Source organism: Balaenoptera physalus (assembly GCF_965194825.1).
Source record: "Balaenoptera physalus genome assembly, chromosome: 11".
Taxonomy (NCBI): Eukaryota; Metazoa; Chordata; class Mammalia; order Artiodactyla; family Balaenopteridae; genus Balaenoptera; species Balaenoptera physalus.
The window spans coordinates 25,412,880-25,431,181 of NC_138896.1; the positions used below are offsets into that span (position 1 = coordinate 25,412,880).

At 48.2% G+C, this 18,302-nt stretch overlaps 2 protein-coding genes across 3 annotated transcripts in view; both read left to right on the forward strand.

The window, feature by feature from the left end:
• LOC309637317 (uncharacterized protein) overlaps window positions 1-16,641 on the forward strand; it is a 77,078-nt gene extending 60,437 nt beyond the window's left edge. Inside the window, exons 2-3 of the mRNA XM_082411735.1 lie at window positions 9,658-9,857; window positions 16,202-16,641. Coding sequence (XP_082267861.1) covers window positions 9,674-9,857; window positions 16,202-16,551 — 534 coding nt within the window. The 5' untranslated portion in view covers window positions 9,658-9,673 and the 3' untranslated portion in view covers window positions 16,552-16,641. The remainder of the gene's footprint in view (window positions 1-9,657; window positions 9,858-16,201) is intronic.
• Window positions 16,642-16,675: 34 nt separating this feature from the next.
• TRAM2 (translocation associated membrane protein 2) overlaps window positions 16,676-18,302 on the forward strand; it is a 71,216-nt gene continuing 69,589 nt past the window's right edge. For both annotated transcript variants that reach the window (XM_082411695.1, XM_082411696.1), the window contains exon 1: window positions 16,676-16,940. In XM_082411695.1, coding sequence (XP_082267821.1) covers window positions 16,821-16,940 — 120 coding nt within the window. In that variant the 5' untranslated portion in view covers window positions 16,676-16,820. The remainder of the gene's footprint in view (window positions 16,941-18,302) is intronic.

Consider the following 18,302-nt stretch of genomic DNA (forward strand, 5'->3'; position numbering starts at 1 on the left):
CAGACCTTAGTTGGAGCCTTGGCTGTTCTTTGGTCTCCACCCTCAGTTAATTTTTATTTGTGTGGCCTTCTGTGTGAGCGGTGGAACTAAGGCATTCTCAGACACGGGAAAGGATGTTGAAGTCTGGCTACCAGCTCTATTCGGAGCTCATTAGTGGATGAGCATATTCTTTTTATCAGCATACCCACCACCATTCTAGAACCAACTGAAAGCAAAGCCTCGGACTAGACTCCAGCAGTGGCACGCTGCAGCCAGCTCTAACCACTTAGGAACCTAATTGTTAAGTTTCCAGAAAATTTGCAAGCCAATTGTTAAACGCAACAATTTTAAAGATTAAGTTACATAAAATTAAAATAGAAGCAACTGGATTTAAAACAAAGGTAATAAATGATCAAAACTCATTCACTTCCTAATGATTTTTACTACATTTTGCTGTTATCTGTGCTCTCTTTTTTAAAGCTATTAATTTTTAAATATTTATTTATTTATTTATTTATTTATTTATTTATTTATTTTTGGCCGCGTTGGGTCTTTGTTGCTGCGCGCGGGCTTTCTCTAGTTGCAGCGAGCGGGGGCTACTCTTCGTTGCGGTGCACGGGCTTCTCATTGCAGTGGCTTCTCTTGTTGCAGAGCACGGGCTCTAGGTGTGCGGGGTTCAGTAGTTGTGGCACACAGGCTCAGTAGTTGTGGTGCACGGGCTTAGTTGCTCCACGGCATGTGGGATCTTCCCGGACCAGGGTTCGAACCGTGTCCCCTGCATTGGCAGGCAGATTCTTAACCACTGTGCCTCCAGGGAAGTCCCTATCTGTGCTCTTGAGGTTACTCACATCTGTTGTATATCTGTACGGTGGAAACATCGTATAACGCTGTGCACTGTTCACTCTTCCCAGCTCCTGGTTCAGTAAGGTCATATTGGGACATTGAAATCAGCCACTATGGGGTATTTACCCCATGGAAAACACTACAAATCAGGGCTCCCACCTCCGACCCGCAAGCCAGTTTTTGACCTTGACCTGCACACCACTGACTCTGGGGGTCAATAAGGAATGACTCACTCCTTGCTCTCAGGGTGCTTATAATACATGGGAGGGGACAAGTCCCTCATGACTTGAGTTGGGCAGTGTCTTCTCTAAAATGTCAAACGGGGGAGTCAGAGGACATGGACACTGAAGTCAGGGAGACCTACATCAGCGTCCCAGTTCTGCCACTTGCTGGCCACATCCCCTTAAATAAGTTACCTAATGTTTTTGAATCATTTGCCAGATGGGAATAATAGCATCACAAGATGGTCGCGAGGATTTAATGGTGAAGATACGAGAGTGTTGAAAGAGCATTTCCAATTGAGGGACCAGCATGAAGGAACAGCGTAGAAGCAGGAAAGTGGAAGGACTATTCAGAGAATGGCCAGCAGTCTAGGATGTTTGGATAGTACGATACACCAGAAGCATCAAGGTGGGAAGAGCACAGGTAGGATGTGACCCTGGAAATGCAGGATTAACAGGGAGGAAAGAGCTGAGACTCCTTGGGGCAGGGCTGGGGAGACTGAGCCACTGGGAGGGCGGCCAGCAGTCCAGCCACCAAGTTTGAAGGATACAGCACGTTCAGGCATAATTCAGACAATCCTCTCGACCAGGAGGTGCAGTCTAGCAGGCAGCATCAGGGACTATGGGCAATCTGTTCCTGTAAGACTAATCCCCGGCCGTAACTGGAAATACAGGGTCCTCCTCCAGCCCTAAAGCGGGGGCCAGTAGGAGCTAGGTTAAATATGCTAGGTTGGTTCAGTGGCTCAACACTGTCATCAAAAGGCCAAGCACTCTCTTCTCACTCTGATATTCCCACTACTCTTCTCTGTGTGTCAGCTTTTATTCTTGGTGTTGATGCCTAGTGTGGCACGATGGTTGCCATAGCTCATAGCCCCTCAATCAAAGCAGGTAAGAGTGCAGCAAGCCTCAGAATCGTTATATTAGGGAGCGAAATCTTTTCCCAAGCCCCAGCAGATTTCCCCTTGTATCTCATCGGCCAGAGTGGGTCACATGCAGTAGCAGGCAGACAATGGCCTATAAAGACCCTCACACTCTTGTCCCCTGGAGCCTGTGAATTTCTTACCTTACATGACCACAGGGACTTTGTAGATTAAAGGTAGACTCTCTCTTCTTCTCTTTTTCGTTTTATTTAGTTATTTATTTATTTTTTGGCTGCATGCGGGCTTTCTCTAGTTGCAGTGCGTGGGCTTCTCATTGCGGTGGCTTCCCTTGTTGTGGAGCACGGGCTCTAGGCGCGGGCTTTGGTAGTTGCAGCACACAGACTCAGTAGTTGTGGTTTGCGGGCTCTAGAGCGCAGGCTCAGTAGTTGTGGCGCATGGGCTTAGTTGCTCTGCAGCATGTGGGATCTTCCCGGACCAGGGATCAAACCCGTGTCCCCTGCATTGGCAGGCAGATTCTTAACCACTGTGCCACTAGGGAAGTCCCCCCTTTTTAAAAAATATTTATGTATTTATTTGGCTGTACAGGGTCTTAGTTGCGGCACATGGGATCTTCGTTGCAGCAGGCGGGATCTTTAGTTGTGGCATGCGGGCTCTTAGTTGCAGCATACGGGATCTAGTTCCCTGACCAGGGATTGAACCCGGGCCCCCTGCATTGGGAGTGCTGAGTCTTAACCACTGGACCACCGGGGAAGTCCCAAAGGTAGACTCTTGAGATGGGGAGTTCAACATAATCACATATGGGACTTCCCCGGTGGTCCAGTGGTTAGGACTCAGAGCTTCCACTGCAGGGGGCACAGGTTCAATCCCTGGTCGGGAAACTAAGATCCCGCAAGCTACGTGTAGTGGCCAAAAAAAAAACCCCAACAAAACAAAAACACAAACCATAATCACATAAACCCAGCTGAGTGACGGAGATGGCAGCATGAGGGGGATTTGTCGCTGGTTCTGAGAGTGAGGGGGCTATGTGTAAGACCTGGAGAGAGGCCACTAGACACTAATAGAGGCCCCCTGCTGACAGCCAGCAACCTCACTCTTACAGCTGCAAGAAACTAAATTCTACCAATACCTAAAGAGCAAGGAAACCAAGTCTTCCCTGGAGGCTCCAGAAGGGAACTCAGCCCTGCAGACACCTTGATTTTAGCTCAGTGAGATATGTACCCGACTTCTGTCTCACACAACCATAAGATAATAAATTTGTGTTGTTTTATGCTCATTTGTTACAGCAGCAATACTAAACTAATATACATGCCCATCCCTTAAGCCAGTAAAGGCAAAGGAGACTGAGATAACTATGCCTGGCTTAATCCAGTTGGGGATTTTCCCCTGGGACTGGGTGACAGGCCACGTTCCCTGAGGGTGCAGGCAATGGTCCATAAAATCAGGAAGGAGTACCACAGCCAGGGTGGGGATCAAGTAAGCTCCAGGACAGACATGCCAGTGGTTTTCAGCCTCTGTTTTGATTGGTCTAGTCATTAAACATTTTAAGTATCACCCGTGGTTGCAACCAGAGGTCCATAAAGGCCCCCAGAAGTCACCCCCATTACACCAGGACCCAGGCCTGATTGGGGGAAAAAGATGCAGAGAATGGGCAAGCAGCTTCCCAGTCTCTGGCCAAGCTTCCAGAGCTCAACTCTGGAAAGTGCTACTTACCATACTTCATCAAACCCGAGATGCCTTCATTTGTAAGCTACATCGTTATTCCATGAACCAACAAAAGAAAACAGTGCTGCCAGATAAACAACAACATGCCATCGATTGCATGATCAGTGTTAAATGAGTAAGATGTTAAAATGAGAAAAAGGGTGCATCTTAGAATCAACCAAATAGGATGCTACAAATCTGCCACCAACAGTAAGAGTTAAATCTTTTTTTTTTTAAATGAGACCTCCCTATTTTTATTTATTTATTTTTAAAAATTTATTTATTTGTTTACTTTGGCTGCACTGGGTCTTCGTTGAGGCGTGCAGGCTTTCTCTAGTTGTGGGGCACAGGCTCTAGAGCTCGCGGGCTCAATAGTTGGGGCGCATGGGCTTAGTTACGCTATGTGAGATCTTAGTTCCTTGACCAGGGATCAAACCCAGGCCCCCTGCATTGGGAGCATGGAGTCTTATCCGCTGGACCACCAGGGTAGTCCCAAGACTTAACTCTTATGATGCTGCCAGCTCAGTCAAAATTGGCAGGGGTGGTACTTATGAGTTTCTAGGGAAGATGGAGGCCAAGGTGGGAGGGTGAGAGTGTGCTTATGGTGTTCCTTGAAGCCAAGACAAAGGATGCGGGCTTCCCCCTGTAGGCAATGGGCAGTCACTGAGGGGCTCCTGGCAGGAAGGAGGGGAGTAGGACATCTCTGGTCACACGGCCCCTAGTTTCCGAAACGGTATTTACAACTCCATCTCATAGCAGAGCGTGAGAGACCATTCCCCTTTTGCCCAAGAGACTTGGCCTAGAGCAACCTCTAAGCTCACCTTTGACTAGCACTGGTCACCCCTGGTACAAGTGAGGATGCATTCGAAGGATAGCTCTTTTTTAATAAGGAGCTTGGGTTTACCCATCCTGATGTGCATGGTCTGTGTGTCCTCTGAGTTATTAGGTGACGGACAAACCCTCTTTTCACCCACCCCAGGACGCTGGGGCCTGGAGGGGTAGGAGGGATTGCACCAGAGGCCTGGTCTGGACAGAGGGAAACATTGCAGATGGAGCCCTGAGGGGTCACTGAGCATCACTTTTGCCACATACTCCATCCCTTTATCTGGGGTTGGCCCCGAATCCAGGAAGTTTGGAGATCTTTCTGAGTACCATTATTTTATTTTAACTTTTTATTTTATATTGGAGTATAGTTGATTAACAATGTTGTGATAGTCTCAGGTGTACAGCAAAGCGATTCAGTCATACATATACATGTATATATTCTTTTTCAAATTCTTTTCCCATTTAGGTTGTTAAATAATATTGAGCAGGGTCTTCCCTCGTGGCGCAGTGGTTGAGAATCCGCCTGCCAATGCAGGGCACACGGGTTCGAGCCCTGGTCTGGGAAGATCCCACATGCCGCGGAGCGGCTGGGCCCGTGAGCCACAACTACTGAGCCTGCGCGTCTGGAGCCTGTGCTCCGCAACAAGAGAGGCCGCGATAGTGAGAGGCCCGCATACCGCGAAGAAGAGTGGCCCCCACTTGCCGCAACTAGAGAAAGCCCTAGCACAGAAACGAAGACCCAACACAGCCAAAAATAAATAAATAAATAATTAATTTTTTAAAAAAATATTGAGCAGAGTTCCCTGTGCTATACCTGACTACCTTTATAATTAGGAAAAAGAAAAAAAAAATCACAGCATTACCACCTGAAAGTGCCCCAAGAAATCACCTCATTCTCTTAATTTTTCTGATTGGGAAAGAGTGCAGCTGGCCTGAGGTCACCCACCTGCAGAGTGGCAGAACCAGGCTGGAATCCAAATCTCCTGCCACCCCCAGGGCACGTCTGGAGAGGCGGGGATGGGGACAGGAGTGCCATCCCCAGGCACACCCTGCTCTGCCTCCTACTGGCCTGGGGCCTTGGGCCTGTTACTTAATACCTCTGGGCTTCTATTTCCTCATATGCAAGTTGGGGCTACCAGCAGTACCTGTAGCCGAGGTTGTTGTGAGGATTAAGTTTAGAAGTTCGTGAGAGGGCAGAGACAATTGCCTGCCAGCTAGTAATTGCTCCACCCAGAGCGATTGCTGTTGCTGTTATTCTTCTGTGCTATCTCAGGCCGCCTCCATCACTTCACTCCTGCTATCAAACTGGAGGTCTGAACTTTGAGACTTTGGAACTGAGGCATCCATGGAATTTGCTCCCCTTGCTAATCTGGCAAAGTCAACAAACCCTTTCCGTCCAACCTGACGGGAGCCTCTTGGAGATGTTAGGTCACGGCATGGAAGAGTTTGGTGTGAGGGCCTAGGGAGCTGGGTGGAGGGAGAGTGGGCAGCCCCACTGGGGGAAAGAGGAGGCTTTCCAGGGGCTGGGGGAGCCCAGCTGAGGGTGCAGGAACCAACAGGCGCTGGGTGGGGCACTTGGCATGTGAATGGAGTGTGGAAGGCCAGGAAGGGGGGTGTGATTGGGCCTTCACGCTAGAAAGGAAGGGGACTGGAGTCGATGAAAAGAAGCATTTTCTGTGGCGCTCAGGAAGGGCCTCTCACTGGGGATTTCCTACCCGGGGCCGCAGGCCTTGGCCGCCTTCCCGGGGAAGGTGGCGCTGGTCGTGAGGAGCTTGCACACTGCGAGGCTTCCGTCCAGGGACGGAGGGTGTCCACTCCTGTCTCTGGCGCTGCCGGGCTCCCTACGCCTTGTTCAGCTGGGAACAAAAGGCTCTTTGCTTGAACCGCACACTTCAGACGTCTCCGTGCAAGACAGGGACACCGAGGTCCAGGCGGAAGTGGAAGAGGGGACTGGAGACGATGAATCGTGGGGAGTAGGGGAGGTCAGGGCCTTGCAGGGCGTGCCTTGGAGGCTGAGCAGAGGGGCTGTTTCCAAGGAACAGGCCTTGGCACGGGGTCTAGCGTGGCCCTAAGACTGCAGGCCAGCCCCAGACCACTGGTCACGCTGACGTGGCTGGTCCAAGGAGCTCGATGTGGTCTAAGGCGAAACCTCCTTGGAGAAAAGAATTTCAAAATTAAAAAAAAAAAAAAAAAAAGAAAGCACAATCAACTCCCTTTTTCTCTTTTTCCCAACCCCAGTCAAAAAGTACTGTATCTGCTATTGAAATATCACATCTCAGAAGCAGCACCACTTTCTGACAGCATCTGCCAAGATTTCCGATGAGGCTGATGGAAACTCGTTCCATTTTCATGCTGTATAATGAGTAGACAGAGTCCTCGCACATCTGTTCAGGCGAGATAATGATGATATTATTACTAGAAGCATTGTGCTGCAAAGAGAATCTAGTTTTTCCCTCTCTCCTACCCCCTGCCTATGTCTAGCCTCACTTTCTTTCCACTCTTCTCTCTTTTCTGTCCTGTGTCTCTCCTCTTCTCGTGTTTATTTTCTTGTTCTCACTCTTCCTCTTCTTTCTTTCTTTCCTCACCTCAGCGCCCCACCCAGCTCGTGGAAACCCAGGGGACAAAGTGAGGAATTCTTCTCCTGTGGAGGAGGGGCTGCTGAGAAGGCGCTGGGGCCAGGGGCTGGCTGCCGAGATCAGGGGAGAGGGGTCCTGGTGCCTCCTGCACTGGAGGGCCCTCTCCCACTCCTCAGCAAGAGCCCTTCTGCCCGGTCAGAGAAACCTCTGGGCTTGCCCTGTGCCCAACCTCATCAGCAAAGAATCAAGCGAGACGGCAATGTGACCAGCTCACTCCTGCCAAAGAGACAACAGATGGAAAGGGCTTAATGTGTTTAGCATCCAGGAATATTTTGCATCATAACTGGACACTTTCTGGATACATAACTGATTTACAAAGGGATGAAATTTTCACGTTGGAATATAATAACAAAAAATCAGAATGTGGGGGTGAGTATCAGGGTCAGGGGGAGACTTCCTAGTGTTTCTCAAATCATTCATTCATTCATTCATTTTTGTCAACAGTCTCTCAGCACCTATTAGGCAGTAGAGAATGAGCTGGTTGCTAAGGCACACAGATGGAAAGCTATGGTCCCCGTCTCTCAGGGCCTTAAATCTACCCCACGGCTAAGTTCTACCCAACCTAAATATATCTTTGTTCTTGAACATGCCTCCTGTGTGGAAGCAGAATCCCCTTGGGGCCCCTTCACTATGGAATTACCTTGGGCACCAATATAAAGATGGAGTGGTATGAATTCCCTCACGTTGATCCATTAATCCATCCGTCCATCTACTCATCTACCTACCCATCCAACCATACACCCTTCCACCCATCCATCCATCCATCTACCCACCCTTCCACTCATCCATCATCCTTCCAAGCACGCAATAGGAGGTCAATTAACAGCTCAGTGAGGAGCGGGCACCCCTAAACCGTTATTGTGGTTGGGAGCTGGGCAAAGACACGCCCAGTAGTTGCATGTAGTGTTCATGATTGACAACTCGCAAGTGAATGGTTTCTGAATCCTGGGCTGTGATATGAGAAAGAGAGATGGGATGAATTTCAAGGACTGATTACAAAGGTTCACAGGGAGCTGCTTAAATTTAATCAAAACAGTGTCTACCTTTCTCCCCAGACTGGGTGAGAGCTGCTCGGGGAAGGCAGAGGCTCATGTAAACTGTCCTTCCACAGAGTTCTTGCTATTGAGCTTTTCCTCACTGTGATGCCCACTGCATCACAGAGGTGCCATTCTGATAGTTCTTGCTTTCTTCTTAAACAAACTAAGGATAAGTTCCCCAGAGAGTTTCCATTGAAAGATGCCCCCCAAATTGGAGAACTCGGTGGAAATCAAGATCTGAAATCATTCCTTTGCTCCCCAAATGTTGTATTCCAGTATTTTCCTGGTTGCAGGAATTCTGACTGAAATGTACTCATTTCTTTTTTTTTTTTTTTTTTTTTTTTTTGGCCCAGCCGTGCAGCATGTGGGACCTTAGTTCCCCAACCAGGGATCAAACCCACGCCCCCTGCATTGGAAGCACGGAGTCTTAACCACTGCATCACCAGGGAAGTCCCCTGAAATGTACTCATTTCTAATGTTAATTTGAGTTGTGTCTCTTTTTAAAAATGCCCCCACTTCCCTTCTGAATGTCAGGTGGCACACTCATTAGTCGTCTGGAATAAGTCGGTCTCCAGCTGAATGAGACTTGGAAAGAGGAAATAGGGGGCAGTGGTTAGAGCCCTGAGTGGTCAGGAGTCCTGGTTCCCATGCCTTACTCTGCCACTGAGTCACTAGCTGCCACTGGACAAGCGACTTGGTTTTTCTGAGTTATTGCCTAACTGCTGAAGGTGAGTGAGTGTGGGATGCAGGCATTTTGTACTCTGTCTTACTGTTTTAAATTTTAGACACAAATAAGAGCTGCCAGTGGTCACAAAGAATGACAGAATTAAAGTAACAAGTTCTGTTTCTTCATCTATAAAATCACTGTTATCATTGTTTGTTTCCAATTTGTGGTTCAAACCCAAGCTTCTGTCACACTGGAGACCTGGCTGTGCTGGAAACGAGCTAGGCTGATTCCAGATGGGTATGAACTTACTGGAAACAAATATGTGCATCTGAGACCCTGTATATTAGGAGTCGGCTGTATATATGAGAGTTACTAGAATTAACTTTCATGTAGGATGCAATGTTTATTAAAAGATAAATAGTAAAAATGGGCAAGGTCGAAATTTACATACATATTATTAAAACTCAACAGCAACAACAATTGTTTAGAATTTAGACCAAAAGATTTGGGGAAGTATTTTTACCTCTAACATTGTTTAGAATTGCCATGGTGGTAATTAAAAAACAAAGAATTTTTAGTCACTTTTGTCATTTAAAATTTGTTTCTCACTTTGAAATAATTTTAGATTTACGTGAGAGTTGCAAAAATATTATGGAGAGTGCTCATAAACCTTTCACTCAGCTTATGTAACCATGGTACATTTTTCAAAACACAGAAATTAACATTGGTACAATACTATTAACCAAACTACAGACTTTGTTTGGATTTCAGCAGTGTTTTCACTAATGTCCTTTTTCTGTTCCAGGGTTAAATCCAGGATACCACATTGCCTTTAGAGGTTTATCATTGTTTTAAAATTCTTTATAGATCATGCAATGCCTTCATGCGTGCCCCCAGGGCTGACTGCTTCCACTGCCCTGACCTTAGTATACCACTGATTCCAATAAACCACTGTGGTATCAGAGGCAAGAATGTTGTGCCTGATATAATATGCTGGACCGTCGGAGCACCAACACTACACTTTGTCAAGCTGGAGCTCCATCAGCGAGACACTTCAACAGTGACTGGTAGGTGTGTGACATTTGCAAAGTTCATGTGTCTACTGTACGGAAACCAGAAGGCAAGACTCATTTTGGGTAAGAGTGCCATGAGTCCCGTGAAGAAAAGAGGTGAAAATATATAGAGTAAGAAGCCCTGACAAAAATTATGGTGCAGATGCTTCTGGGTGCCTGCTCCATACTAGTTCCCCACCTTTCTTCTTGCCAGGATCTAGTCAGGATCTTCAAAGGAGGCTGAAAGTCTCCTCATCTCCTCTGAGGATGCCTTCCTGGTGAGGTTAATCTAATCATGTCAGTTCCACTCACCTTGCCAATGACTGGTTTAGGAATGGGCATGTGATGCATTTCTGGCCAATGAGGCATGAGGGGAAAGTCTGGGATTTCTGGGAAAGTTTTCTTCACTCTTCAAAATGCCCCCCTTTCTTTTCTGAATTTTGGGTCTTGTCGTATGAAAGATAGAATGCTTGGAGCTGTTGCAGCCCCTTTGTAACCATGAGGGACAAGTCTGAGACAAAAGCAAACACAGAGTGGCAAAGTGGCAGGACAGTGAGACTCCAGGTTTGGATGAATCACTTACCCCTGGGAATGAACTAACTCAGGACTTCTTGTTATATGAGAAAAGACATTTTCCATTTCCTGGGGTTAGTGGTCACACTTATACCGGCCATGGCAACAGCATCTCTCTTTCAATCATTTATTCACTAAAACAACACTTGGTGAGAGCACACCACATGCGATTATTGTGTTTGGTGCTGATGGAATATGAGAGCAAATGGCTAGATTCCTGCCCTAAAAGGTGACACCATCCAAAGGGGGTGTAAAACTCATAGACAAATCCACTGACTGCAGGAGAACTTGCTGCTACCTGAGAGGTGTGCACAGGTGCTATGTGACACCTCCAGCCTAAGTGCCCTGAAGACAGCTTTGTGAAGGAAGAGGTACACACCCTTTATCTTCAAGGATAGTTACCTTATAGGCAAAGGGACATAGCACAAGGGCCTTGTGAGGGGAACAAAGACACAGAGATTGGAAACCACAGGGTCTGTTCTGGAAAGAGGGGCTACTCCAATTTAGTTAAGCATTGGTGTTTCAGAATTATCAGCTGCCACAATGGGACAGGCGGGGAGAGACAGATGGTGCTTACCTGATCAGTGCCATGCTCTAGGAAGCCTGAAAGGCTCCAGTTTGGGTGGGCAGAGGGGACCCTGTGCTGATCTCTAGTCTGAGTCCTGTTTCAGCTACCTGCTAATTATGTGGCCCTTGGTCTTTCATGTGTCTCAGAACAGCTATAAGAAGGGGTTGGTAATCACTGTCTTTCCTCCCTCACAGGGCAACTGTAAAGTACAATATAAACATGAAAGGTTATTATCTCCTCCACGTCCAGACCTAACTATATATTCACCCATCTTAGGTTGTTGCCCCAGCCTCAGAGGAGTTTCCCTTCTTCCTCCTGTTGCTGGAGTGACCCTCATGCCTCCTCCTTGGTTTCATCCACGATCTCCCATATTTCTAGTATTTTAAGTACTTCCGTCTCTCTCTCCTGAGTGTTTTTTCTCTGTCTCCAAATATGCTCTGATCTTAAAAAATAAAGATCCTTCCTTGGATCTTCTGTATCTCCTAAGACACCATCCATTTCCCTTTTTCTCACCAAACTTCTTAAAATAATAGACTATTTTCTCACCTTTTCTCGTCTTCTACCCACTGTTAACTATGCCTCCTCCAATGTCCAATTAAGAGTGGGCCCTCAGAACTCTCCTACACTGTTGGTGGGAATGTAAATTGGTACAGCCACTGTGGAGAACAGTATGGAGGTTCCTTAAAAAACTAGAAATAGAGCTACCATATGATCCAGCAATCCCACTCCTGGGCATATATCTGGAGAAAAACATAGCTCGAAAGGATACATGCACCCCAATGTTCATTGCAGCGCTGTCTACAATAGCCAAGACATGGAAGCAGCCTAAATGTCCATCGACAGATGAATGGATAAAGAAGACGTTGTATATACACACAATGGAATATTACTCAGTCATAAAAAAAGAATGAAATAATGCCACTTGCGGCAACATGAATGGACCCAGAGATTATCATACTGAGTGAAGTAAGTCAGACAGAGAAAGACAAATATCATATAATATCACTTATATGTGGAATCTAAAAAAATGATACAAAGGAACTTCTTTACAAAACAGAAATAGACTCACAGACATAGAAAACAAACTTATGGTTACTGAAGGGGAAAGGGAGAGCAGGCATATATTAGGGATGTGGGATTAACAGATACATGCTACTATATATAAAATAGATAAAAAACAAGGCCCTACTGTATGGGACAGGGAACTATAGTCAATGTCTTGTAATAACCTATGATGGAAAAGAATCTGAAAAAGTATATATGTATATATATATAACTGAATCACTTTGCTGTATACCTGAAACATTGTAAATCAACTATACTTCAATTAAAAAAATTTTTTTTAAAAAGAGTGGGCCTCAAAGGCCATAATGCCAGCACCTAGGGGCTTCATCCTCTTATCCTGCCTGGTTTATTCACCTGCCCTGGTGAAATGCTTGCGTTATGGCTTCCTCAACCCGCCCCCCTTTCCTTTTCCTTCTCCCCCCTTCTCGGGGTTGGGGATCCCTCTGATTCTGCTGACCTCGGGCTTTTCCTCACTCAGCACACTCTCCTGGGAACACTTAGTTAACCTCATGGCTTCCACAGTCCCCTTGCAGATGAAGCACAAATACCTTTAATTCTGACTTTCTCTCCCTTAATCCAATCCAATGGTTTCCAACTGACCTGTCAAAGCATCGATGTGAACATCCTGAGACTCCTCAGGCTCAGCTTGTGCAAAGCTGAGGCCAGCTTCTCCTCGCTTATGACTGTTCTTTCTCTGTTGTTCCATATACGTGTTTTTTTTTTTTAATTAATTAATTAATTAATTTATTTATTTTTGGCTGTGTTGGGTCTTCATTGCTGCACGTGAGCTTTTTCTAGTTGTGGAGAGCAGGGGCTACCCTTCGTGTGGTGCGCGGGCTTCTCATTGCGGTGGCTTCTCTTGTTGTGGAGCATGGACTCTAGGCACGCGGGCTTCAGTAGTTGTGGCTTGCGGGCCGTAGAGCGCAGGCTCAGTAGTTGTGGCACATGGGCTTAGTTGCTCCGTGGCATGTGGGATCTTCCCAGACCAGGGCTGGAACCCGTGTCCCCTGCATTGGCAGGCAGATTCTTAACCTCTGTGCCACCAGGGAAGTCCCCATATATGTTTTTTAATGGTCCCATCATCATTTATGTCATCGTAGCCTAAAGTTTTGACTCCTCCAACTCCTATACATCATATATTAAAGCAATCACCAAATCCAATTAATTAACCCGTGCAATGTCCCTGAAATAATTCACCTCTCTTTTATTCTTATCGCCACTATTCTTTGAGAAGCGTTTTGTTTTGTTTTGTTTTGTTTTTAACTGGGCTGTTCTAATAGTTTCTCAAGTGGTCTTCCTGATACCACTCTTTTTAAATCAAAACAATCTTTCATATTCCTGATGGTTCTCTCTTTAAAGACAGATTTGGTCATGCTTAAAAATTCCCATTGTTTGCAGAATAAGGTCACAATTCTTTAAAAAAATTTTTTTCAGCTTTATTGAGGTATAATTGACAAATAAAATTGTAAGGTATTTATGATACACTGAAAGTCACAATTCTTTATCATGGCATTTGAAACCTGTTACAACCTAGCAACATCTTAAGCCTCCAAAATTCATCTCCCACCCCGCTCCTGCATTCTCTATCAGTAAGATCCTACCAGATAAAGGTCCAGCCCAAATATCTTCTTCCCAATACCCCAGACAGAATTAAGTTACCTCTTCTTTGCACTCATAGGGTATGTATTTCAAGTTGTTCTTAGAGTCACCATCATCACACTGAATTGTAATGATGTCTCTGTCTCTTCTAATAGATTGTAAGCTCCAGCATACCTCTTGCTGCATAACCAGTGACAACAAGATTCAGTGACTTAAAACAGCAGATATTTATTATCTCACAGCTGCTGTGTGTCAGGAATTTGGGAGTGGCTACCTGGCTGGTTCTGGCTAGGGGGTCTCTCATGAGGTTGCAGTCAAGAGGTCAGCCAGGGCTGTGGTCATCTGAAAGCTTGACCGGGGCTGGAGGATCTGCTTCCAAGATGGCTCATGCAGAAGCCCGGCAAGTTAGCACTGGTTGTTGGCTGGAGGTCCTGGTTCCTGTCCATGTGGACCTCTCCCTAAAGCTGCTTGAGTATCCTCACAACATGGCAGCCCACTTTCCCCAGAGCAAGTGATCAAGACGAGAGAAAGGAGAAAAACAAAATGCCTTTATGACCTAGTCTTGGAAGTCACACACCATCACTTATTCTATTTGTTAAAAGTGAGCCACTAAATCCAGCCCATGCTCAAGGGGAAGAGGGGGATTAATTGCTATCTCTTGAAGGGAGGAATATCAAAGAACTTGAGGACATATTTTAAAACCACCAACAGGGGTTGTCCTATCTTTCTGTCTTCAGTAACTAGCACAGCATCTGGCACTTAGTAGGTGCTCAGTAGATGTTTCTAATGGAAAGATGTGTTGAAGGGGGGAGATACTGGAGGCAGTGTAACCATGGGTAATTTGTGTGGGCCCCGTGAAGAGTGGTGGAGGTGAGAGTTGGTGGGAGAGACTCTGAGGTAAGAATTCATGGGACTCCATGACCGATTGCATGAGAGGGGTCGGGAAGCGATCCATTTGGGGTTGAAGGTCTTGAAGCTAGGACTTAAGAGATGGTTGTGATGGCTGAAGTAGGCATCTAGGACTTCCTCCTTGGGGTTTCAAGGTAATGAAATATTAAATCATACAGCTAAGAACCCCATGTCTAGTTGTTCAATTATATTTGGAAGGGTCTGGAGCTGGCGGTCATCAGTATGAGCCCTAAGTCATCCCCTTTATTTCATGTTTCTCATTTATAAATGTGGAGGTTCTAGTACCTAACTATGTCCCAGGACTTTCCAACTAAACTCTTAATGTTAAGGGGATAGCAACATCCCACCTTTGCAAGAAATTCCCACCACCACATCCTCTACAAATGGTCATGTGGAAACACAAGGGAACTATTAGGTTGAACCATCTGAAATGCTGGTATTCTGGTTTTGACCTATAAAGAAATCAGTTTCATAGGGTTCAACCTAATAGATATGGCTGCAGTTTGAAGATTTGAACACCTTTTCACAGATGGAAAATTAAGATGTTCCAGAGTTCTGGATCTTTCTATTCCTCACGAGATTAAGGTCCAACTTTAAGAAAGGTCAGTCTTGAAGTTAAATTAGCTTTAGTCCGATATAGGCATTACTTTCTCATTTCCTTATGTCAGATAAAGGAATTAAAGACCAAAGACTAAATACTGGAGTCAAGAAACTTAAGATGGAACATTTATCTCGGAACTCCAGATAAGTCCAGACTCAATCACATTTCATACACTGTGCCATTTCTAAGAAATTGTATTTACTTAGAAGTGAAATAGCTGTGGACCTAATAAAAAAGGGACTAGGAATTAAATAGTTCTTTTCTCATTTTGTATTTTTGTACCTCTGTAAAGTGATTAGTTGACTCCTTCATTACTGGTAGGAATAAATCCAGTATTTGCCAATTTAATTTATGAAAAATACCTTTTGTCCTCCATGAGTACTTTTATATATTTTTTAAAATTTATTTATTTTAGGCTGCATCGGGTCTTCGTCGCTGTGCACGGGCTTTCTCCAGTTGCGGAGAACGGGGGCCACTCTTCGTTCCGGCACTCGGGCCCCTCATTGCGGTGCCTTCTCTTGTTGCGGAGCACAGGCTCCAGGCTCCCGGGCTTCAGTAGTTGTGGCTCGGGAGCTCCAGAGTGCAGTCTCAGCAGCCGTGGCACACGGGCCCAGGGCCCAGCTGTTCCGCGGGATCTTCCGGGACCAGGGCTCGAACCTGCGTCCCCTGAATGGGCAGGCGGATTCTCAACCACTGCACCACCAAGGAAGCCCTCCATGAGTACTTAAAAAACTTAATATTAAACAGAAACTTTCGATGAGAAAGTTCTTTTCTTCTTCAGTGTTTATTCTTCCACTTTTTCAGATCAATTAATATCGAAGGTAGACTTTGGGTAAAAAGTGTAAAACTAATTTATAGTAGCACAAAGTTCTCAAAAGTTAAGAGAGCACAACTGCACGGATCCATCCATTCCCGCCCATTGGAAAGCAAGCTCCCCAAGGGCAGGGTCTTTGCTGCATATTCCTAGCAATCTGAACCGTGCCTAACCCTCTCTAGCTCTCAGTGAATACTTGGTTAACCGTCCATTCATTATCATCCGTGCAGGCCGCTGTGGCCAACGAGGATGCCGGCCCGCACCGAACCTGCGCTGCTCTCAGCCCCCCAGGGCCACAGCCCGCACCTCCGGAAGCAGCGAGCTGAGCTGCCCACCCCGCGGCCTCCGCGGCCCTTCCCTTCCCGCGGAGGAAGGAGCGCCCGCCGAGGAGTGGGAAACCCGGGCCCACTTCCTGTCCGGGCAGGGCCGTGCGTCCTTGCGCCCCTCTGCCGGCTCCCGGCCGGGAGAACGCGGCGGGGCGCGAGCCCCGGGCAAAGGGAACCCAGCCTGGCGCACCGCCCCCCGGCCCCGCCCCGGCCCTAGCCCCGCCCCCTCGCGTCCCCGGCGGCGAAAGGGTTAAACGCGCGGGGGGCGGGGCCCGAGTGAGCCAGGCGCACTGAGTGCGGGCCGCGGGCGGCGAAGGGGCTGCGCCGGGGGCGGTCCCGGACGGCGGGGGCGGGGGCGGGCGGAGGAAGGGGGCGGGCCCCAGAAGTTGTTGGGCGCTGGGCCGGCGGCGGGAGGGCTAGAGGGCGGCGGGCCGGCGGGCGGAGTGGGCCTGGGCTCGAGAAGTTTGCGCGGCGGCTGGTGAGCGCCGGGTGCGGGCCCCGCCGGCCGTGCGCGCCCGCTGCCATGGCTTTCCGCCGGAGGACGAAAAGTTACCCGCTCTTCAGCCAGGAGTTCGTCATCCACAACCATGCGGACATCGGCTTCTGCCTGGTGCTCTGCGTCCTCATCGGGCTTATGTTCGAGGTGAGCGACAGCGGGGCGGGGAGCGCCCCTCTCACGCGCCGCCCGGCGTCCCCCTGCGCGTCTCCGGGGTCCGCGTCTGCGCCCGGTCGCCCGGCCGCCGTGTCGGTCCCCCGCACCCCCGGCTTTGTGCACTGTGCGCCCCTCGGCCTCCTAGTCAGCCCAGACACCGCCGCCAGCTCCGCGCCGTGCCCGCCTGCCCTGCCGCCCTTTGGGGCACCTACCGTACCCTGCAGCTCTCCCTGCAGCCCCGAATCCTCAGCCTGGCCTCGAACCAACCGCAGAGCTGCCACCCGGCCCGCCCAGCGCGGGTTCCTTTCTGGTGTCCGGGAGCCAAGCCCGGAGACTCCCAGACCCGCAGTCATTGCACAACTCCCCTTCCCAAGCCGTGGCTGCTAGCTCCTCTGGGCTTTTCCAGTGGGAGGGACCCCGGCCCTTTTCCTGCTCCCACTTGATTTTCGGGGTCTTTTGCATCCTCCGCTCTGGGCCAGACTCGGGGTGTTCACGTGTGGCCCTGGCCCCATCCCAGCAGTGCACTTCTGCCGTCCTCCCGCCACCCTCCCCACCCCCCTTTTTTTTTTTTTGCTCTTGCCCAAAAGGCCAGTTTTCATAAACCCTGTTTCACTCTGTGAACTGTTCCTTCAGATCCATCTGTGGTGGACCCAGAGCTTCTCCTGTGACAGGAGCAAGGCGTGGGCCAGGGATACCGTCTGCTTTTAGGGGAAAGGTGATTCTCTCAAAGCTATTTGGGTAGGGGGAGACGACGGGGACCTGCTCAGGACAGCTGGGGCAGGCCTCATAGAGCAGGGAGTTTTAGTAAGCCCGCATGGGGTCAGAATCCAAGGGGGCTGATGGGAAGGATTCCCTACTCCCGACAGCCAGAAAAATGTGATATTCACAAGTGGGGAGAACTGGCAAACGCTGGGTATAGGACTTGCTGTGGTCTGTCTTGTCTCAAGGGTCAGATACGTGAGTGACACTTCGTCGGCAGCTTATCTGCATTCTCAGGAATGGGTTAGGAAGCTGTAACTCTCTATAAATTGCCTTGAAGATGGAAGATTCCTGGCGTGGCTAATTTCCTCTTCCGTGTCCCTCTGTCTCTGGGTTCCCTATCTCCTCTCTAAGGATGACAAGGGCCCTGCTTGGTCAGTGAAGCTGCCCTCAAGCTGGGGACATTCTTGTGGTGGCCGAGTCAGCGTTGGATGTCTGCATGTGTCCTTGGCTGGGCTTCAGGGTCTGCAGGCCTCCTTTACTCCTTCCACCCACCCCGACAGCTCTCGTGATGTATTGGCGGCGAGGGCTTTGTCAAGCCAGGGTGGTCCCCGTGTCACGGTCCCTGCTCTGTCACTAATCTGATGAAATAAA